At 39.3% G+C, this 23646-nt stretch overlaps 1 protein-coding gene across 1 annotated transcript in view; it reads right to left on the reverse strand.

Annotated features, from left to right (window-relative positions):
- Positions 1-21562, reverse strand: part of POU6F2 (POU class 6 homeobox 2) — a 400555-nt gene extending 378993 nt beyond the window's left edge. The window contains exon 1 of the mRNA XM_040964984.1: positions 21458-21562. Within this exon, the coding sequence (XP_040820918.1) occupies positions 21458-21562 (105 nt within the window). The remainder of the gene's footprint in view (positions 1-21457) is intronic.
- Between the last annotated feature and the right edge of the window lie 2084 nt (positions 21563-23646).

Below are 23646 nucleotides of genomic sequence, written 5' to 3' on the forward strand. Positions count from 1 at the left end.
CCTAGACCAGACCCTTCTGCTCTTTGGGAGTTGAATCGGAGGATGAAAGCTTTTGTTTTTTTCCCTTCTCTGTTGCTTTTACTTTCAAATAAGTAAAATCTCTTGAAAAATAAAGTATGACTATTAGGCCAAAGAAGTGATCATGTTTGTGGTCTATTCAAAGATACTCTTCATTGCTGAAATTTCAGAATTTAAAGAATAAAAATTTCCTCAAACTATGCCACAAGTAAGAGATTAATATTTTAGCATAACCTTGATGGATTTCTGTATACATACATAAATATTTAGATATGCATCTTACATTTGTTTTATTTATAAAACTCAAACATGTAGTACGTAATGTGTAAGAACCTTTTTCCAGTTAACTAAGTCACTGAGAGTCTTTCCATGTCATGAAGTCTTTTAAAATCAAAAATGAACTAAGTAAATAGGATTGGCTTTCCACAAGTACTCTACTTTCCCATCGATTATGAATGAAGATGAATATAATTACTAGCATTTCAGCACATTTTGAAAACACCATCTCTCTTCTGTACCTAACACTAATGCCTGCTCCTTAAGGAGGCCTTCACATATGCAATGCCACACACACACGGGAAGCAGAGAAAACGGAGGAAGAAAGGAAATATAGCAGGGAAGGAGGAGAGGAGCAGCAGGAGACGGTCATAAACATCCCTGAAGAGAAAAAAAAAAAAACAATCTATATTGCCAAGAAATTGACAAACCCCGCAAGTCAGTGAACAGATTCATGCCCTAAAACTTCACATTACTGACCTCAAGGCAAAACCAGTAAGAAAACAGTTTCAAAAACCCTGGGTTTTGCCTAATGAAGAGCAAAGTGACAGCAGGCACTTAGTTTGATTATCTACCAAAGAAAATGCATAGCTCTAGACGCAGTACTTGCTTTTTTCCCACTGTATACCTTCAAAAGAAAAGTGTACAAAAGACTAAGGTAATATCAAATAGCTTATTTTATATCGTATTTTCTACTATTTCTAGGTTTTTTTGGGTTAACATGTCAAGGAATAATACTGATGTAACAGTATTAGTTTTAAACCTGATTGTGGCTTATGATAATATCATGACTACCATCAGCACCATCTACTACCATCACCAACACCACCATAATCATTACCAAAATCATTCTACCATTACCATCTCCATCAACGATACTATCACACGTCTCACCACATTACCATCTCTACTTCAGTCATCAACATTGTTTTCCCCATTCTCAGTCCCTCCCCTTCTCCCCAAACTGATCCATGCTTAGTTTAAATATAGCTTTCCTGATCTCCATCTCTCTAAGAGTTAATTTCCTGAACTATATGAAACTCCCTTAGGCTGGGTCATTGGAAAAGAAAAGTTGTTTGTTTAGTTTACAGTTTCAACAGTTCCAGTCCAAGAGTTGGAAGACTTAGATTCTGTCTCTAGTGAGAGCCTGTGGGAGGATGGCAGCGTTTGTGTAGGAGAAATCACAGAATAAGACAGTGATGAGGGACTATTCTTACTCTTTAACAACTCACTCTCATGGGAACTAACTGCAGGCTTGCAAGGTGAGCACAAGAAAGAATCTCTGATAAAAGCAGTACCCCAAAGGCCTAACCGTTCCCCACTCCTTTATCACCTCTTAACATCACCTCACTGAGGAAGAACCTAAAACAACCGAATCCTTAAGGAACATATTAAACTGTTAGGACTATCAATCATAATTTATCATGTTACTAATTTTCAAAGCTTCTTTCCTGATGCTTATCTCTGCCATTTCCTTGCCTACACTGCAATATAGATGAGTAGAGGGATCAAAGTTATCTTAGTTATCATTTTGTGTCCTCAGTGTTTTCTAAATTGCTTGACTAAAGCAGTGACTTGATAAACATAGCACAAATTAATCTGTCTCCTGCAAGCAGCTTGAACCTAATGCGAAAGCTAAAAGTTGTGACAAAGGATGATCTTCCTATCATAGTTGGTTTCATTATCAAAATTTAGTGCTATGCCCATAAGTTGTTTTCAAGCTGTATCCAGACAAAATGGTCACCATCAAAAAGAATTGCATAAGAGCAGGAAAAGAGATTGAGAGGAAAGAAAGGCACTACTCAATGAGAAAATATCTCCTTCACCTGCTAAATAGGAGATCTCTCTACCACTGAACTGTTTCAGGTCAATGTACTAAAATGGCATGAGACTTACTTTAAAATATAAATATCAAATTATAATTCACAAGTGGATACCTAGGTATGACTTCAGTTACAGATATTTCAACAATACTGGGCAGGTCATTTTGTTTTGCCAAGAACAGATGTGCTGGAGGGAATGAGGAAAAGTGAAAGTCATATCATTGATAAGAATGGGCCAAACACTGCACAGGTGACCTTGTAACATGGAGGTGAAGGACACAAAGATTGAGTGAGAAGAAATATTTGCAATGGTTGTGAGCTTTATGGATAGTCTATAAACAGTATTTAGCAATATTCTTGTTCTACTTCAATATCTATGTTTAAGTGAAGCAATTTATAACTTATGGAGAGAGATGAAAATCTAAGTGGTCAATCTTGGCACCAGAATTACAATTAATATTGTAACATTTTAATTGAGTAACATTAACATCTAGTGAGAGCCAATGGCAGGCTAATCTGCCACCACAGCACTGGCTAAAGCTGTAGTTGCTCCACTTCTGGTCTAGCTCTCTGCTACTGGCCTGGGAAAGTAGCAGAGGATGGCTGGGCCCCTGCATCCACATGGGAAACCCAAAAAAATCTTCTATTCCCAGCTTCAGACTGGCCCAGCTCTGGCCATTGCAACCACTTAGGGAATAAACCAGCAGATGGAAGCTCTCTCTCTCCCTCCCTCTTCCCCTCCCTCTCTGCCTCTGTATCACTTTTATGTAAAACACGTCTTTAAAAAAAATTAACATCTAGTCATAGGTTAGAGTGTTACTGTGTGTGTGTTGAAGAACAGCAGAGTGTATAAGAGAGAACAGATAAGGTGTACATTTAACAGAAGAAATGCACTGTGGAAGAGTTTGGTACTCTTCACTGATCTATAATAAACAAAATAATTAGCTTGCTTCAGTAGACAGTGAAAGTGATTGTTAGAAATCTAGAAGACTAGAAATCTGAAAGTATATTGATGGTAAAAAGGGTCTCCCAATTCATACATCCATAGGTCTTCTGAGGACTTCGCTTTCAGAGTTCGTCTGTAAGCTTCATATAGCAGATGCAGCGTCTGTCCACCAGCCTGTGTCAACGGTGTGACCGTTCCCTCCCAACATGCCGCACCTTCAGGAAGTGTTTCCCCCAACTTCACTTCCAGCCCCTCACCCATGCACTGCTCCCTTTCTTCCCTTGTCTTTTCATTCCCAATGCCAGATTACAAGTGGAACTGCAGTGTGACTTTCGTTACTTTTCCCAAATTTCCTAAGACTTCCTCGTCAAAGTCTAGGATTCTCAACAGAAAGGGAAAAGTCACAGAACTTACTTTAGAGAATTAAAGGGAAAACCATCTTCGGTAGAAAACATTTCTTCTCTGTCATTGTCCCTTGGCACATCACATGACCAGACCTTCTGGAATTAATCCTCCTTTCAAAGCACACATGTTAACACATATTTCCAGTGAAGCAACAATGAATACAGAAGTGCACCGTCAAAGTGTTAAAATTATATTATACAAACATGTTAGACACAGAATTACCATATGGTAAACACATAAATTTGTAATTTTGTCAAACAGGAGCCCCAGGGCCATAGGAGAGAGATGGGCCTGAAACAATCATATGAGTGTACCTAAACATGGCTGGCAAGGGCTTGCGTTAGGTGGGAACAAGCCAACGAGTCCCACATCGACTGTAACATAAGCAGTTACATATAAACCATATTAGGACATGAAAGTTGACACCACATACCAAAATACTAAATACCACACATGCTTGACGGATACAAGCTATTGCTGCTATGGGAGCAGTAAGCTCTAAATGGCGATAAAAAATAATAGAGTACGAACCACCTGAAACAGCCTTGGATCGTGTCTTTATGGAAGTGCTGAGCATTCATACACTTGACAAATCTTCATTGAGTGCCTACTATGTGAAAAAGCACTGTGCTAAAGATGGTAGAAAAATACTGTCTCTGCCTGCAGGAACTTAAATACATCCACTGGGACCTTGTAATTCTATAAAGTATGAGGCAATTCTGCCCTCTGTGGCTAAGGATAGATTTCACCCTTTTCAAATGTTAAGTGCAGAAACCTATAAAATGGAAATGCTACTGGAATCCAGCCCTAACTACTCACTAGTTCAAATCCAGGGCTCTTCAAGCTAACTCTGGAATGTCCTGGGCTATTTTCTGCTGCGGTGTTTCTAGGTCATCTGTTTATTCCCGGGCCTTCCCCAGGTCACCCTTTTAACAAGTAACACAATTAACATTAAAAACAAAAGAATATTTCACATGTTTAAGACACACATATCCCACATCAGACAGCCTTGGTTCAATTTCCGGTTCTATCTTCAAGTCTAGTTGCCTATCAAGGGAGCCTCTGGATGGTAGCTGGGATGGAGCCTCACTGTGTTCCTGTTGCTAACTGGGGACACCTGAGCTGAATTATAGCTCGTGACTTTAGTCCTGCCCTGCTTTAGACATTGTGGGCATTTGGGGAATGCACCAGCTATTGGAAGCTTGCAATCTGTCTCTCAAATAAATATGGATATAACTGCACTAACATTTTAGAATATTTGCATTTTTATTTTAGTAAACATAGCCACACATTTTTTGTACTTTAATGGTATCTGTATCCCAGGACATGCCAATAAATATCAAAGTATATATACATCCCGATATAGGGTTTTTTATATAATGAGATCAAATTATATGCAATGTCAACTCCCTCTGTCACTGAGAGCAGGGCACCAGTAATCACATAGGCTCTGCAAACAATCAAGCACACAGTTTAAGTTACAACAAACCTGATGAAGAACATGGAGGAAGACCATCTCTACCACTCCTAACCTATAGAAGTTTCAAGGTCTAAGATTTGTCACCAGTCATTTGTAACTAGAATGGACAGCAGAGCAACACCTATCTTAAGCATTGCCCACATGATTGTGGACAGGGTTCCTGGAAAGGACAAAAAGGGACGAATAGGAACAGAAAAGCCTTGATCATTTGCAAAAATGCAGAGAAAACTTTGCAATGAACAATCTGTTTTTTCCTTTAAGATTTATTTTCATTGGAAAGGCAGATTTACAGAGATAAGGAGAGACAGAGATGAAGATCCTCCTTATGCTGATTGTCCCCACAAGTGGCTGCCATGGTCAGAACTGAACCAATCCAGGAGCCAGAAGCCAGGAGTTTCTTCTAGGTCTCTCCAGTGCAGGTGCAGGGCCCCAAGGCTTTGGGCCACAAACCAGGAGCTGGATGCGAAGTGGGGTAGCCAGACATGAATTGTTCCCATATGGGATCTTAGTGCATATAAGGTGAAGTCTTTAGCCACTAGGCCACTGCACTGGGTCCTGTTTTTCCCATTTTTCTAAATCAACAAGATCTCATTCTTAGTGATCAGTCATGGATGTCCTAACAGCTACGAAGAAAGTGCCCAAAGAATGGGCACTCAGCCAGGTTGGTCATCAACCTTGATCAAATTAGTTCATCTCAGAGTTAAAGCAGTAGTCTTGCATCATTTGGACTTGATAATCTCTCTCCTATAGCTTCTACAATTGCAGAAAACTCATGCTTCTTCAGAGAAGAATAGCCTCACCATATCTGCCTCCATATATCTATATCTGCTCTCAGTTCAATAACATCTGGCATGCTGCATCCCAGAACTTCAAGTTTTGGTTAACAAGTATATCCAGTTAACGTACTGAATGAATGGATTCTTATTTGCTACCAAACATTTGTGCTCACTAGGCCTAGATCCCAGGTAATGCTCTTAATCAATCTTAGGATAAGTACAAAGAATATTTGGCATCAACAGGATACACAAAGGATGAACCCCAAAGGTTATCACGGGTGGTAGTAGGGGTGTCAGGAATAAAATACAGTGCTACAAAACAGGTTCTAAGGCTCAGATGAGGCTAGACTTGTTCAGGCAGGCAGACAGGTACAGGATTTTAAGAGGATGTGTTGCCTCCAAAGGATGGACAGGATTTAAGTAAACAGAAATTGTGACAGAAACAAATGCCGGAAAAAAGAAACTTCGGGTGTTTTTAAAAAGCAATGAGTAAAGTATTTGAGCAATTTGGAATCTGAATGAAGGAAGAAAAAGAAGATAAGTAAACCTGGGGCAGGGGGGGGAGGTAAGACCAAGTCTATAATCCATTAAATGACATAAAACCAGGAAAAAACACACTCTAAGCTATGTCCTATGGCAAATATCCTGCACCTGGTGTGAGAGTGCACCAAGTCAACACAGGGCAAAGAGCATGAGCAGAGTAAGTTCAAAGCAGCAGGCACAACGGCTCAAGCAGCTAAATCCTCACCTGGCATGAGCCAGGATCCCATATGTATGCCAGTTCATGTCCAGGCTGCTCCATTTCCCATCCAGATCCCCATTTGTGGCCTTGGAAAGCAGTGGAGGATGCCCCAAAGCCTTAGGACCCTGCACCTACGTGGGAGACCCAGAAGAAGCTTCTGGACTGAGATCAGCTCAGCTCCAGCCATTGAGGCCGTTTGGGGAATGAAGCAGCAGATGGAAGATCTGTTTCCCATTCTCTCTGTAAATCTGGCTTTTCAATAAGTCAGTTTTTTTTAAACTGGCAGACTATAAGGATTTAGGGGGGCATTGAGGGCATCAGGAATTGGAATGGGATTTTAAGGCACCGATAGTACAGCACAGGCATGAAGTGCAGAGGGGTGAATCAGGACGAGGAATGGAAGTAGTGGAGACAATAGGAAAGGAGGGAAACAAGATGAAGGCAGCCAGATGCTTCACCCACATACCCATTCTTCACTCAGAAGGCCACTGCTGGGGGTACCCACACTCCAGCTCTGTCCAGTGAGGGTGCTATAAACGGAATTCATGCACAAGAGGGATTCAAAAGTTTATGAAAAGAGTAACAAACTATTTTTGGTCCAAAAAGTTTTGAAATTAGGTAGTTAATAAAAATACATATTGTGAAAAACTAAAGACCTCTCTCATTGATCAGGCTTATTTTGTACAAAAAAGCTCCTGTGTTTTATTTCCATTTCCCTTGAACCTTTTGATGTCACATGTCAGCCTTGTAGCCCTGCTGCATGCCTGTACCCTGGAGTCAATAAACAATCACATTGTTTCTGAGCAAAATTGCATCCTTGTCCCCTTTAACCAGATTTTCCTTGCTCTTCCATGTAGAATTATCCCTTCCTCCTCTAGCACCAACAGAATCAAGACCCCTTTTGTTTTGCCTTCTCCCTTTTCCTTCTCCTCTGGGGCCTTCCAGTTACCAATCCTTATACCCATATCATATAACACTATTGTAGGAAATCTGTCCATCCCTCACCTGGCTTTCCCATTCAGCTGTGTAGCTACCCACTCCTGCTCCATCCCACTCTGGATCCTATCCATCTCCACCCCATCCATGCACCACCCCCATGGCCCAGAGTTCCCATTCTTCTGGAAAGCGATAGTATGATCTTTACCCAAATCTTGAGAATTGAAGACAAATGATTTTTTAGTAATAAATTAAAAGTTTTGCCTATTTCTTAGCTTTTGAGAGACTCTGAAAAAAGGATTAGTTCAACCAAGTGGAAAAAGTACTTCTGAGAGAAATAAACAGACAAAAAAGGCTATGTCCTAGAACAATAAAAAGTACTAAGGAGTGACTGGAGCTAAATTTTGCATATAGAGGGAGAGCTCCACCCTGTGAGAACACATTATCCTTTCTTGTCTACCAAGAGTCCTAAGGTTCTAAAAACACTCTCACAACCAGGTATGTTCCTCTCCAATGGACTTCCACACTTATAGATCCATTTTGAAGAACTGTGGAGGTTTCATAAGAGGCCAAGGCTTAGGCAAAGATAAAGAACAAGATTTCCCTGTATTGTGGGAAAAGTATGAAGCATCCGTGTATGTGTGTGGGGGGAGGTGTATATGTGTGCATAAAATCCTGTTGTTCAAATGTCAGTGGGTCAGTTTCAGGTCAGACGTGAGACAGACATTCCTTCAGATTGGTTTTAGAATCACGAGTCTAACCCTGTCCCTCTGAGGAATCTCCATTTAACCTTCATATATTACCTACCCCTCCTGGCCAGAAAAGGTTTCTCTTTTTTCATACTTTAAAATACGATAGACTTTTAGCTTGAAACATAGCTATCAGATATGCACATCACTCTAAAAATTAACATTTCATTTCTTAGTATAAAATCTCTTTGAAATTTTGATTCAATAATTTTTAACATTTTCCATACTCATATTTTGATATAACATATACTCTTCTCTCTTGAAAACAGAAATATTAAAATCAAAAGTGAGGAAAGGGCATACTTTCATGTCAAGACAGAAACCTTAGGTGAACAGGTTGGTTCATGTCACCAAAATTTTTCTCAATAGATTCTTAAAGTAAAATGCAAGAAAATAAGACTTATTCACAAGACTATTTGGCTACAGATTTAAAATATGGGTTTTGATAAACTACATAGTAATAAAATGAAATTAAACTCATGAATGATAGTCTTACTTAAACTCCAATAGAATAAAATGAATGCATGAAACACCTATTCATTTTTTAACCAATATATAACAATTTTTCTTAAACTTAAAAACTGGCGGATCAGGGGTTCATTTTTATGTTCAGTTTGTCATGGGTATAATTAAAGCCTCTGCATTGTGACATGGTATCAACTTGATATACCAACTTTCAGCCAATAAAACAAGAAGTCAAATTGCTTCTTGCCTTCAGCATTTAAAAAATCCATTTCTGACAAGGATTGAACCTAACCAGAAGAAAAAACATTAGGAACTACTGAAGAGAGGAGTTCATAGACTAGACAATCTTCTAGGATCTTAGTGCACATGGTCTACTGTCTTGGATTTCAGCACACATCCAAACTTTAATTCCCTCTCATTGGGCTCAGCCCAGTTTCCCACACTACTTCTCTTGCAAGGGATGTCATCAAGACTCAAGACAACTGTTTAAACAATACTGTGGCTCTTTCCTATGGCTGTGTGGTTGTTGTGGGGACAGATGCAGGTGCAATGCAGTGGATTACAGGCTCAGGGCAGGATACAGTCTTTACCAAGCATCTGATGTTCCAAAGCAGTAAGTATTTTGTGGGAGAACATGGCTGCTCCTTTCACCACATGGTTATCATCTCATCACCATATGTACAGGAGGTTGGCCCAGACATTTTAAGAACAAAGCCTCTGTGGCCTCAATATTTGTAATGTATCACTACAGTTAAGATAAGCACTTTATGAAAATTTCCAACTTCTGGATAGAAACAAAGACTTGTGTCAACTGCACACCTATCCTTGGGCCATAAATGCATAAAATGTCATTTTACAGGAAGAATTCACATGCCAACAGATACACAAAACATGCCATTTATTTAATTCAAAAATCATGGAAATCGAAATAGCAAAATCACAAGACAGCTTTCCAAAACTGAGCTAATTCTTAAGAATCCTTACCTTCCCATCATAACGCTTTATGAACTAATTACATTTTTATCATTAAGATACACTTAGAAGTACTGATGAACCTACAAATGACTAGAATCCAGTTAACATTTTGTGACAGATTGAGGGAGTACGTATCTTATAGATGTAACACTCTGACTTCAGATACAGACAATAATGTTAATCAGTTACAGGACAGATAAATGACTGATAAAGTTAATCAGTTAAAATATTTTAAAAAACCAGTAAGAGTTTGATGGCATATGTTGGAAATACTTGGATTCCACCATCACTATGCGATTTTTCAGACATTCCTAGAGCTGTCTATTGGAAATGTGTTCCTCGGACACAGAGCAGTACAACAGGCTCATCTGCTCAAGGTCTGCTGTGCCTTAAGGCAAATCTCATGCAATGTTAGGAAACTGACTCTTTGAGGCTTCAGCAGCTCTTTGTTCAGTTAGGAGCAGTTCTTTTGGTGGAAGCTAAGAACTCTGACCTCTTCCATCCTTCCACTCACCATTCTGTTGTTTGATATTTAATAAAAACAATTATCCTCTGGACACTATAGAAGGCCAGATTACAGCAGAAATAAATGTGCTTCAAAAAGTGCATTGAAAACAGAATTAAAAGATAACCTTACTTTACTGCAGAAGCTATTTGAAATGCACACATCCTTCTATAACGTGCAGCTTTGATACTTTTTGAAGACCCCTTGTATTACTGACAACAGTGTGCTTCCTATATATAGTACCCAAGAGGAACCACAGATTCTTAGGAAAAAGAGATGAAGAAAAAGGAGAAGGAAAAAAACATTCTGTCATTAGATCTGTTCCACAAAAGGAGGACACTAGGAACCAGACTTCCTACAGCTAATACACAGGGTCATGTTTCAGTTCTGTTGTCTACGTACAATTAAGGAGTTAAAAGCTCTTAGGTCTCTTAGGCCAAATCTCTGTGTTACCACTAACCTGGCTATATGACTTGCTCCATTTCATTAACCCCAACTTCTTAGTACATTGGAGATAACAGGTCTACTTTAAAGTCCTCTCACAAGGATTAAATGATGCTTGTGAAGTGTCTCACACTTGGTAAGTGCTCACTAATTGGCAGCTTATTACCAATGTGGCTGTTCTGGGGATGGCTAAATATTTAGCCATCTTCTGGATGAAAAGAAAAATTGCTATTAAACATCATTGCAAATATCGGGCAAAGTTTACAAAATTCTGAGGGAAACAGACACACACTCATGAAAGTACATTCCCTCCATGCCTCTGTTGATTTATGACTAATGGATTTGTACCCAATGTGCAGATATGGATCTGAAATGAAATGACCAATACTAAAGGCAGCCTCTACAACCTGTTTTGGAAAGCCTGTTCTGAGCCAATGACGGAGCCACCTACTTAATTTTAAACCTATAGAATAAAGCAGGGCAGCTTCCTAACATACTTTTCCTGGCATCTAGAGGAAAGATCAGAGAAGGGGAGACACATTATCCACCCAATAGGTAGCTCTACTGAAACTGCACATCTGTGCAGGCAAAGATGCCACACACTGTGCAAACCTTCCGTCTTGCTCAGATATAGATTTCAATGACTGCTCTCGTTCACCTTCTTCTTAGTTTATGAGATCATGTGATGAAGGTGAAAGAGCAGAGCCATATCCAAAAAGAAATAGAAAACATGACTTCTCACATTCTTAAATATTTAAATAACACACCTAGCATATGTATCAAAACCCCTAAGTATTAGAATTCAAAAGCCATGTCTGACTAGTTTTCATTCAGCCTTTCTGCCGACAGCATTATTTAACTTGTGAATCAGGGTTGAAGGATTGGTCTGACAATATGAAATACAGGACACAGAAATTTAACTGACATTAATTACCATGAATTTCTTATGTCCTCCTTTTCACTAATCTAGGTATACTAACTGAATCAGGCATTGGAAACATACATCTATGTCAATTACCTGAACAAACAGCATTGAGGGCCATGAAAGAAAATAAAGTCAAACATTTTATTCACCTGTGATTGTAGCTTGGAACAAACAGGTTTTAAATCATAGTACTCCTAAGAACTGGCTCCTTAAAGTCATTTTCTCTCATTCTTACATCTCTGTTACCAAATATAATATTGCTGTTTTAATTGGCCAAACATGTAAGCAGTGAATGTGTTTTCTGCTGGCATAATGGTTTTGTTTGTTTGTTTTTAACATTAAGTTTCATCTTAAGAGACACTCTTTAGGAGTCCTTTCAGTAAAGCAAGCTCCATTTACAGTTCTGGAACCTGGGCCCTGCAGGATGGCTCAGTGGCTAAATCCTTGCCTTGCATGCACCAGGATCCCACATTAGCACCAGTTTGTGTTCTGACTGGTCTACTTCCCATTCAGCTCCCTGCTTGTGGCCTGGGAAAACAGTCGAGGACTGCCTGAAACCTTGGGACCCTGCACCCATGTTGGAGACCCAGAGGAAACTCCTGGCTCTCGGTTTTGGATCAGCTCAGCTTGGGACATGCAGCCACTTGGGGTATGAGCCAACACAAGATCTTTGTGTCTCCTTCTCCATAAATCTGCATTTCCATTAAAAATCTTAAAAGAAATTATGTAGCCATAGCAGAGAATAGACATAGAAAGTCAGATCTAATCATAAAAATATAACATGGTTATGTATGTTTTGAAAATGCGAGAATATGTTGCAGAACTATGTATAATACTCATCTATTTGATGAGTATGAAGATTTTCTAGGTGTAAGCCTATAGAGACAATTTCCGGAAGGATAAACAAAAAATAGCTAACAGTTGTTTCATAGAGAACAGAATAAAGGGTGCTTCCCTTTTCAACTTATGCTCTTCTGTGTTGTTGAAATTGCTTGCTGTAGGCATGCATGACTCCTATAATTTTTAATAAAAAATTCAAGAAGACTCACAAGAGTCTACCACGCAGCTTGCTTCAATCATGTGCGTGTAAGATTTGTGTTCGTGTTCTATCAGTCTTGCTTGGATGTTCTACCCTCTGCCTGCACTAGTGGTTTAAATTCTATTTGATGGGCAATGGTAGAGAGAAACCAATCCCAACTGATGTCATAGCATGCGTAAAAAAGTATCTCTAAAAGGGATATAAAGATGCAGTTCAATTTTAGAAAGAGTAACCACAATATTCATCCTTTTGCAATACACAGATCACCCATGGAACTCAAATTTTTACAATATGGTTATGATTTGAAAATTACCAAGTCTCCTTCCATGCTCTTGAGTACCCTAGAAAACAGGTGTCACCTACCATGACTTTCCCATGTACTACAACTGAAAACAGACTAACCTTTACAAATCTAAACGTAGTTTAATAATCAAGCATTCCCTAAAGTGTCTAAAGTGTGCTTGTATCATTAGAGTTTTTTTTTTTTAATTTTCACTATGGATTAATTTGTCCCTGAAAAGATTTGTTTACAAGTAGAAAAAAATTTTTAAATATAATTTTAGTTCTTGTATTTGGCATTAACATTTTATCAGAAGAAAAAAATATAACTGTTTTGGCTCCTAGTAACACTAATCTTTGGTCCCAGAGATCTTTTGAATGTTACTACAGACACATTTACCAAAATTCATTAAAATATACCAAAGATGTGTTTTTTAGAAAGACACCTTAATCTGCTAGGGAAAGATTTAAAAGAGGGAACACAAATAAGGGAAAGTTCTACCTTTAAACCGAATGCCATCTACTAATGTGAAGAGAATCTCCACTGTGGGGGTTTTAGATCGCAGCCAAATTTCCACAAAATCTCTTCTGCCCAAATTCTGACCTAGGGGGCATTTCATCCCACAATCATCACTTCTGCCCGCTGTTCAAGCAGCATCGTGTCAAATCTGGCTGCAAGATTAAGTTTCCCGATTCAGAATTCAATATTGTAACCCTAAGGATATAAGATCCAAGCTGGAACATTCTGTTTTTTATAAGAAAAAAAAAAACTGGATAAAATTGTTTCAGCTCAGAGACCGTGGTTTGCCCAGACTATAAGGATGAATCATGAGGACTGACAGTAAGTGAAATGCATTTGATGTTCTTGCCTTACCCATGCACATTAAACAGCATCTTACATTTATCCCAACTCCCCCAAAAAAGTTAGTATTATTTAATGATTTCAAAATTAAGTAGGTATGTCTGAAGCAAGCTTGGGCTACCAGTCCAGTGCCGTGTGTCTGACTGCATTCTTGCTCAGGCTAGACTTCCATTTCAGAGGAAGGGTAGAGAAGATGTATCATTCAAGGCTTGTAGACTCCATCACCCTATGTTAGGACATTATTTGTTTCACACTCTAGGCAAGTAATTGTTTCATTTAAAAATATGTACATGGGAGGCAGCATTGTAGAAGACTGAGTTAAACCACTACCTAAATGCTTTATCACATATTGGGTTCCTGGTTTGAGTTTGCTCTGCTACCAGTTCTGCTCTCTGCTAATATACCTAGAGAAGTAACAGAAAATGGCCCCAGTACTTGAATTCCTGCCATTCACATAGGAGACCTGGTTCCAGCTCCTGGATTCTCACTTAGGCCTAGGTTAGTCTAAGCCAGTGTAGCCATGTAGGCAGTGAACCTGGTAGATGGAGAGCTATTTCTCTCCCCTTTTGTAATACTGGCTTTCAAATGACTAAGTTAATCTTGTGAAAATTGTGTGGAAAATTAAGCTTTCTAATTGGCACTGAACTTGTCCAGAAACACTTCCTTAGAGACTCATTCCATAATGAGTATCCACTGTATCTCATAGGAATACTTGTTTCTGTACTGGCTGCTCCACTTTCAATCTAGCTCCCTGCTGATGCATAGGAGAAAGCAATAGAAGACAGCCCAAGTACTTGGACCCTTGCTATCCATGTCAGAGACCCTGATAGAGTTTCTGGCTGTTGGTTTTGGCATGATCCAGCCCCAGCTGGTACAGCAATTTGAGGGAATGAACCATTTATAACATGGGGGAATGGGAGAGATCTTTTATTTCTCAATCTCCCTCTCTGCAACTCTGCCTTCCAATAAATTTATATATGTGTATATAAAGTGTATGTGTATGCACACACATAATGGGTTGCTCCAGTTTTTCTAATCAGTGCTAAAAATCACCATTTCATAGAGAAGCAGGTATACTTAAAGGTTATCTAAGTTTTTAGGTGTCAGAAATTTTCTAAATATCTTTTAATTATTCATCAAGAAATGTACCTTCCATATCATATGAACCCCCTAAAATATCTATTGCAACCACATGCTGTCTTACAGTAAAGTACTGAGCGCTGATAACCTGTTCCAGCAAATTAAGAAAAGCATTCTTTAATTTAAAAATCTTTGAATAGCATAAGGATTGCCTTTATCCCTTGAATTTTTTATTTTCATTTTTGTACTCAAGTATTTAACTGTTCATGTCATAATTTACTAGATGAGAGGAAATTAACTTATAAAATAGCTGAGCAGAAATACTAAGAATCAAGTACACTGCGAATTTTCTGCTACTGTTTTGTTTGAGCTCTCGTCTCCTTCCAGTGCTGTTTGCTGCCTGGACAGCCCACAAAGGTTCACTTTCCGGTTATTACTCATTGAACCAGCTCTGGATTATAGCGGAAAAGAGAAAGAAGTCTGATGGAGAAATGACAGTGGAAGGATAGACACACATTTGAGTGGCTACATCCTTTTTATTATAGGTGTCAACATATGTATTTGCATTTCTGACCCTAGGACAGCTGGAAATCATGTGGCTACTTCTTCCTACTGGAATAATCCACTCCCTGGGGAACAAAACTGAAAATAGGTGAAATTTAGAATATTCTGTTGATCCTCAATTTTTTTCTCTTGATCTTATGATTAGAAAAGTGCTGCTGACGGGAGCATGGATGCAGTTCACCTGAAATCACAACCCAGTGTCAGCAGCTAATCTCTGTCCTTTGAAGAAAAAGTCCTTCCTATCATGGGGGTGCTAAAAGCTAGCAATAGAACAAAATGCTCTTTCCTAAAAGCTGGCCAACATGAAAAATAAAGTGTTTTAAAACCCATAATTTCACTTAACATAAATAATCAAAGGCGTTCAGTCATTCTGCTGCTACTTAAACAGGATGATTTTAGATTTACAAGAAGTATTAGCGTAGAGCAATGGTTATTCATAGATGGGTTTTTAAAAATTACTACAAGCTTAGGGCAAACTATAAAGAGACTTAAAAATCCAGCAATTTTCACTATAATTGACTCATATTGCAGAGTTGGGAAGAAGTGGAAAAGTGAATTCCTACTGAAATGCTGTAGAGCTCAAACACTGTCTTCTAATTAAGAAATAGGCACAAAATCAAAATTGATACAGATTTTGATTACACTTTTGGATCAGCTTAAGACAATTTATTTCAACAGAGCAATCTGCTCCCAAAACAAGACATGACTTACTCTGTTGAACAAAATATTTTACTTATAAAAAGGCAAAAGGGAAGAGGAGAGAGGGAACAGAGGAAGGCAGAAAAATGTAAATGAACATTGGAGATTTAGAACAAGTAAATCCCAGTTCCAATTACCAATCAATCATAATACAATTTAGTGATCAGATTATCTCATTGCAGTTAGTTGCTCTGATTCTGATTCTTTTATATTTGCTGTTTAATTCACAATTTTTCACATCAAGTGTTGGAACAACTAAGAAATTTCTCAATATATGAGGCATGTCTATTCTAAGTAGTTCAAAGCAAACATAATGCCTTACTTTGCTAAACTTCAGAAAAGTAGTTCCCTACGGACACAATCTATACTAAGTGCATGAAAGTTCTCACAGGCATTCACATTTAAAAATCATGGTAACTTACTGCAAATGTAGCAGTAGAAACCCTAAAGCTTTCACTTTTTAAATACTGATAGTCACACTTGAAGGTGGTCCCATTCATAAATCTTAAAATTGAGAAATTTCATAAACTACTTGTTTGGTATTTTGATTAACATCACTGAAGCATTATTACCGTATCAAATTTTATTTTGATGGAAAAAACTTTTAGATTTTTTTCCATGTGTTTAGAGGACAGAGCGCCTCCCTGGGTCAGGTCCAAAACTGGAAGCCAGGAACTCGTTCTCCATCTTCCACACATGGATGGCAGGTGACCCATGGTTTGAGTTATCACTGCTGCCTCCCAGGCTCTGCACAGGCAGAAAGAGTCAGAAGCAGAGCCAGGAATCAAACCCAAGTGTCTCTGGTGTTAGGATGTGGATATCTTAGCAACAAGGCCAAAATCCCATTTCCTCAGTTTTACAATTTAAATAACTAGTTCAACTTGAAAATATTCTGAAGGTAACAAAGCTGTATGCACCTAATAGGCATATGTTAGACAAACTTTCCTGTTAGTGGAACATTAAGTGATTTCAAGGTCAGTAATTACAAATTTGCCTAGTGATTATGGCACAGACCAAAACATCCTTTTTTTTCTAAGAAGACTCCTTAATGAGGTTTTATGTTCCCAACACCTATCCATCTATAAATCCTTGGTGTGGGAAGTATTTAATTAAATTAAACAGTAATAATTCTTCTTTGAAGAAATGTCCTAGCTTTAAAAGACATTCATGGCTCCAAAGCAACTTCTGTTTTAGAGTAGGGACAGTTATGTCTGGCTTAGGCGTCCAGTGTTCCTTTTTTGTGCAGAGCATGAAAATGAGTCTAGGTAAATGGCACATCATCTACAAGAACGCCATTTACACTCTTCCAGGCACCTTCTCAAGGCAATGTACATCCTAGGTCAGCTCTGCACATTTCTAGCTAAGCAAAATGGGCTTAAGCCACATGGATTACCTTTGAAAACAAAAGTATGAGCAAATACAAAATATAACATTGATATTAAAGCAATGAAGTCATTTTGTGTTTCAAAATATCCATTTCTAGAAGAAATCTTGCCCTAAGGTCTGGTTAAGCCAAATGCACTCAAGTTGCCTGCAGTAGCCTATTAGCACATATCCTCACCCTTGTCTCAGACACCTGCATCTGCTTCCTCCAGAGCATCAAAGCACTCTGAATTGCATTCCCCTTGCCAAAAAACTCATTATTTTAAGGAAAATAGAAAACCCTTTCCATTTCCCTTTAGTGCTATCCAGAAAATAGAAGGGCATGTCAAAAAATTCTGGAAAAATTAGAAGTCCATTTTTATGCAAAGATGTGGAAAGCTATGCATTTTTTTTTTCATAAAATACATTCCCCATGAATTTTGAGACCCCTGTGGGATGCATAGTCTATTCACTATTGCTTTAATAATGTCAATGGCAGTATACTCAGGAACACTTGATCCAGTTGTCCTTTTTCCTAGCAAACTCAAATATGCTAGATAAATATTTTTAGCCAATGTGCCTGCTCTATTAACTAATATCCTTTATTTTGAAGTATTTGTGAGAGTCAACCTATGGATATGCATGCCAGCCTGGACCCTCAGGTCCACACATAAGCATGGAAAGATGGCCAAGTCCTCCAGGGACTGCAGTTTCAGAAGAATTCGACCCAGTGACCCCTGTGTGGGAGATGAGAAGAAAAACACAAAACAGAACAGAAACAAGAGGTGTGTAATACTTAATCTAACCTGTCACAAGCTCAGGTTTGCAGGAAAGACGAGATGTAATAAACATTCAATGACCATAATGGCTGAACTTAAGTCTCCATTTTTTCTAAACAGTATCCAAACTCACGGAGTTTGAACAGATTTGAAAGTCATCATCTGAAAGCTAAGAATCCACTCTGAGTCAACGGGTTAGAAAGCTTGCTATAAAAAATGCTCACAAAAAAATCTGGTTTGATTTCTAAAACTTGTATGAATGAACCAAGTTTCTGAGCTTGATAGGTGAGGCAGGGAGTTTGTTCTTCCAGGTAGTGGACTGCTTCATTGCTTGCTTGCTTGGGGGAGGGAAAATCCTCAGGGAAAGGCATAGATAAGTAGTATCTACTCCGTGAAGCCACAGGCTGGCTTACGGCCAGCAACACAGAAAAGTCTTCTCTTTTCCTCCAGTGGAAGCCACTGTGGCTACTCACCCCCAGAGGAGTGGAAAAACCTCTGGATATTTCATGGGAATCTTTCAGTGTCCAAGGAAAACAGCGCTAAAATCCCATGTTTGTTCCTCAGCCCAAACTCGTGTAGGAGCAGGACTCCAAACAGGAAAAAAGAAAAGGGCGAAGTCAATTAACAATTCTAACGTGTGTTTTATAAAGAACAGACATCTGCGTTCTCGAATGGAACTGTTCATAGCTGCTGAATGAGGACAATATTTAAATTGTCATACCTGAGAAATAAAACGTCCCTTTCTGGTTAGGAGTAGCTACGAAACAGTGAAAATTATTCTCCTCTACTTTTTCTTATTGTTAGAAAGTAATCATTACTACTGTCAGAATTAACTGTTTTAGTAAACATTCTTATCTGAGCTCTAACAATCAAAATGTATTCATTCCAAAGGTATATGCCACCCTTTTAGATTTACAGATAGGCTGTAATTTAGATTTTCTGATATTTATGCTATGCCAATACGATAGCATGTTTTTTTCCCTTTGAATACGTGTTGTTTCACTACCAGATTAAAAAAATAAGCGTCCTAGTTTGTACATGTCTAGCATGCAAAATTGAATCATCAGAACCACTGCTTTTATGATTTACTAATTTAACAATTTTTTAAATAATTCATGATAAATAATATCTTCAAAGAACATGTGGTTATTCTGAGGCAACTGTTTACGAAGTATTCATAAACAAGTCAGTAACAAGCATAGTTCCTAGACTTTAGGGAGTGTTCCAAAATGACAAGGTGCACACAAAATATACAGTTGAAAAGAACTAATTTCAAGCCCTAATAAGTTAGAAGTTCAGTCTACGATCTTTAAAACACATTGTCTTTTTTTAATGTATTTATCTGAACCTTTTAAAGTATTTGCCTTAACAATTGATTTCCAATAAATGCTAGCGAATAACAAACTACAATCATCTCTCCCGATTCCTCATCAGAAACATATTCAAAAGGAAAAGCTGTTTCTTAATTGGGACTGAAACAGAATAGTTTTTTTTTTAAAGTGGTAATCCCTCTAACATGCTATTGGGAACACCAAAGGGGCACCTTCAGGAAAGTTTTATTAAACAGAGCAAGGTAATTATCAAAGCAAGTTTTATTCACATACAAAAAGGCCATCTGTTTGTAACGGGTATTTATTTCATTGCCTACACCACAATTGCTTAGCTCTATTTAATACACACTTGCCTATCAGTAAACATTTAAACAGGCATTAATGGAACATAAAATCATTTTGCAGGTTTTCTTTTGATAGATGCATGCCAACAGATGCCAGTTTATACCTGTCAGCAAAACAAAAACCAGCTTCAAAGTTTTAAAAATATTTTTCTGTGGGAGCCAACATCTACTTCTTTAAAAAATAATGCAAGCCTATGTAAACATGGCATTATGTATCTGACATTTTCCATCTAAAAATACATTATGAAGCATGCTGGTATTAATAAACCATGTGCTTTCAGAACCCTGAAGTGCTTTGCTATAATTTTGTCAAAAACAGAGTAGGACAGTATATTTTCCACCATGCTATTAACATGCAGCAAACAAATTTTATGTCATCACCTTGCCAAATTGGTTTTTTTTCATACTTTCCAAATCAAGACAAACCAACCCAAACTTTTTAAGAGTTCATAAATATTCGTCACCACCTTCTGACTGACGAGTTAATAATTCTCGAGTATGCACAGAAAATCCAGAAAGATTTAATCAGCAATACATGACCAAAAAATATAAAGGAAATTATATATATGTAATATATACCCTTCCTGCTCCTTACCCCACCCCCATCATAGTCAGAAAAATCACCCTTCGGCAGCAGCCAACTCTTCCTTTCACCACTTCAGTTATTTGAAGGCAAATGAAAATACAAGGATCCTTTGCTCTTCCAATTTCGCTTACAAGGCAAACATTGAAACACAAGCATCAACTACGGACTTCCCAGAAAGCACCCAACAGAAAGATCAAGACTCACTGACCCATTTGGAAGACAAAGACGACAGAAGAGGAGAAAGCTCTAAAAATCAGCTGGGGAGGCCTCTGAGAGAGATTCTTCTGGCATTTCATCACAGCAGCCCCGGACCAGTTCACCTCCCTGGATACCGAGAGGAGGAACTAAATAGAGCTGTTTATTAAAGCTGTTGGGCTGGATTGCATTAGGAAGCGGCAGCAGAGCACCTGGTCCTTTCAGATTGTGGCAGTGTTTAATTTGCAGCCTGCCCCTCCGCAGCCGCCGGGATTCCTGCTACACTTCCCAGCCTCAATCACACATTCTCCGGGGGTGGAAGTCAAGGCACATGCATTTGTATGTTTCTATTTTCCTCATGGAGGGGGGTGGGAGGGAAGAGGGAAAAAAAAATATATAGCCAAAATAAAAAGATTGGACAGCATTAGAAAAATGTTACCTCCCATCTAGGAAAGATGGACTTAATTCTCCTCTCACCCTTGGCTTCCTTAGGAATCTCTTATTTAGATTGTGATCTCCGAACAGATTTTTCCCCCCAATATTCACCTCCAATCCCACAGTAGATGTGTTCGTGTGTGTGTGTGTGTGTGTGTGTGTGTGTGTGTGTGTGTGTGTGTGTGTGTGTGGGTGGTGTGTTGGGGGGGTGGTGATTTTAGTTTTTGTTGCAAAGCCGCACCGGTGAAGTTTGAAGCAGAGGTTTCCTGGCCGGGTTTCCCTGGCGCCTTCTGCCTTTCGCACTTGGAGTGCTATGCTGGCAGGTAGCTGAAGATACAGATAGAAAGATGGTACAGTAAATATGAATTATGTGAATCATATGGTGAGACCCTCGTGGAAAAAAAAAAAAAAGAGTTGAGAAATGGCTGACTCCATACCTGACCAATTACAGCTTGCATGGTCCCCGTGTCCTGCTGCGCTGAGAGATCGCAATCCATCATATGTTGTCTTTGAAAAGGAGAATGGGGGTTTCTGGCATGCATCTGTCAATCAACTTCCACACTCACAACCATCACCAAAAGCAAGGGGGAAAAAAGTCAAGCTGCTCCACCAAATAGGATGAAACTGTCATGTGACCTCCGGCAGACGCACACGCGCGCACACACACACACACACACACACACACACTCATTCACTACCTCCATAGAGCGTAAGAATTTTCTGTAGATATGAAATGACATTGACAAATATCCAATACCAACTAAATAAAGTGAGACAAACAGCTATTCACCAAAGACAAAACATGGGGCTGTAATCTTCTGCTAAGGGCTTAACAAACCTAGGAGGATTTTTCAAATGGCTTTAGAAACCCATGTTTAAGAGAAAAACAAAATTAACTGTTTCATGGGAGTGACTGCTGAAACCTTGATTTTTATGTCACCATGTACATTTTTCAAATTATGATTTGTTGCCATACTTCTAAGCCAAACCTAGTGGTTTTATTTTCAAAATCTCCAAGTGACCTTTTGACAATACACAGTAATCTCTGCGGTTTCATATGAAGTCACCTTTCTAGGCAAGCTTGAAATGTTACCCGTCACATAACACAGATATTCGCCGATTGGAAATGGATGTCTATACAATCATTTGTGTAAACCGTGTTGACCAGTCACACATAAAATATTCAAAATGTGTAAATAGTCACTAAACTTTTCATTTTCTAAAAGGTTAACAAATTTACTTGCAGCTCACCCAAATTGACAAAACATGATGTCAATTTTTTTTTTTTCAATTTAAGCTATTTGATCCCGTGTGCTCTAGAAGAAATTGTTGATGCATGTGTCAGGGACCAATTACTCTAAGACAAGGTTGTAATCTAGGGACTTCTTAACCCTTTCAAGATGATGATTAAAATATGGTCTTCAGGACAATTCTGCAGAAGCTGCAAAACTGCTGCCTGGAAACCCAAATCCCTTAGCAGGAGCCATTCATGCCATCTGCGTGCCCACTTCCCTGGAGTGGAGTCCTGGAGTCCTTCAAGCGAACTCTCCCTAACTTATCAGAAGTGTTACCAGAAACTGTGGCACTAGAACAGGCTTTTTTTTTTTTTGAGCTTCAGAACATGTGTTAAGCTGGAGAGGTTGGGAGTGGTGAAAAATGTTTAATACAGAAAACATTCTCCTAGGTACATTTTATATGTAGTGCTGTGAATTTTCTCTGGGAAATTAAATGGAACCTCAAATAAGGAAAAAAAAATTAAGTTCTGTAGAAAAATGAAGGATTGACATAGACTTCTCATTAGCAGTTTCTCTGTAAGAGATACTGAGAGAGCATCCTTCAGACAAAAGAGCATCTGCATGTCCACTGGGTATCCTGCCCCGCCCTTCGCCCCAGGAACCAAGCACTGGACAGGCACTCGCTCAGACACCCCTTGGTTCCCACCCGAGTTGCTGCCTCTTTGGCTGTGGATGACTCCAGGACCACGGAGCTAGGAAAACAGAAAGTCGGGTAGCTGTGGGGATCCAAGAGAACTGAACCAAACTTGCCCGGAACCAGCCGGCTGGCAGAGGGCAGAGGGCAGGTGGGGTTCCCCTGCTCCATGGGTCCTTCGGGGACCTGCTCCTGCACGCAGCTGGCAGTTGGCTCCGTGGGACAGGACAGAGGGGAGTTTGCAGAGGAGGGGCGCGCCGATCCGAGGTCTCTGCCTAGCACAGCAGTTGCCAAGCCTGGAATGGGACAAGGCTGAGATGCTCCCCTGTAGCATCCACCCAGGCACACTTGGGCTCTAGGGTCCTGGAGAAACAGGCGGTAGGGGCTGGAGGTGTGAACCAAGGCTATGCACTATATGGATGCACCACAGCCTGCATTTTCCCCTCACTGCAGCAGCCTCCTGGAGTGGCCCAACCTCTTCTCTGCTGAGCAGCCTCCTCAGGGCCAGGTTGCAGGATGAGACAGAAGATCCTGGTCAGACCAAGATCACCCTGCCGTGCTTTCCCAGATCACTCAATCTGTATTGATTAGTAATTGACTGTCCAGCACTGGCATCTGTGAAAAGACCTCTCACTGCATCCCTTCAGTCCACTGAACAACCTGGGTATGATGAGTCCTATTTTACAGATCAGGCTCA

Source organism: Ochotona curzoniae, unplaced genomic scaffold, assembly GCF_017591425.1.
Source record: "Ochotona curzoniae isolate NIBS_2020 unplaced genomic scaffold, NIBS_Ocur_1.0 scaffold_3835, whole genome shotgun sequence".
Classification (NCBI taxonomy): domain Eukaryota; kingdom Metazoa; phylum Chordata; class Mammalia; order Lagomorpha; family Ochotonidae; genus Ochotona; species Ochotona curzoniae.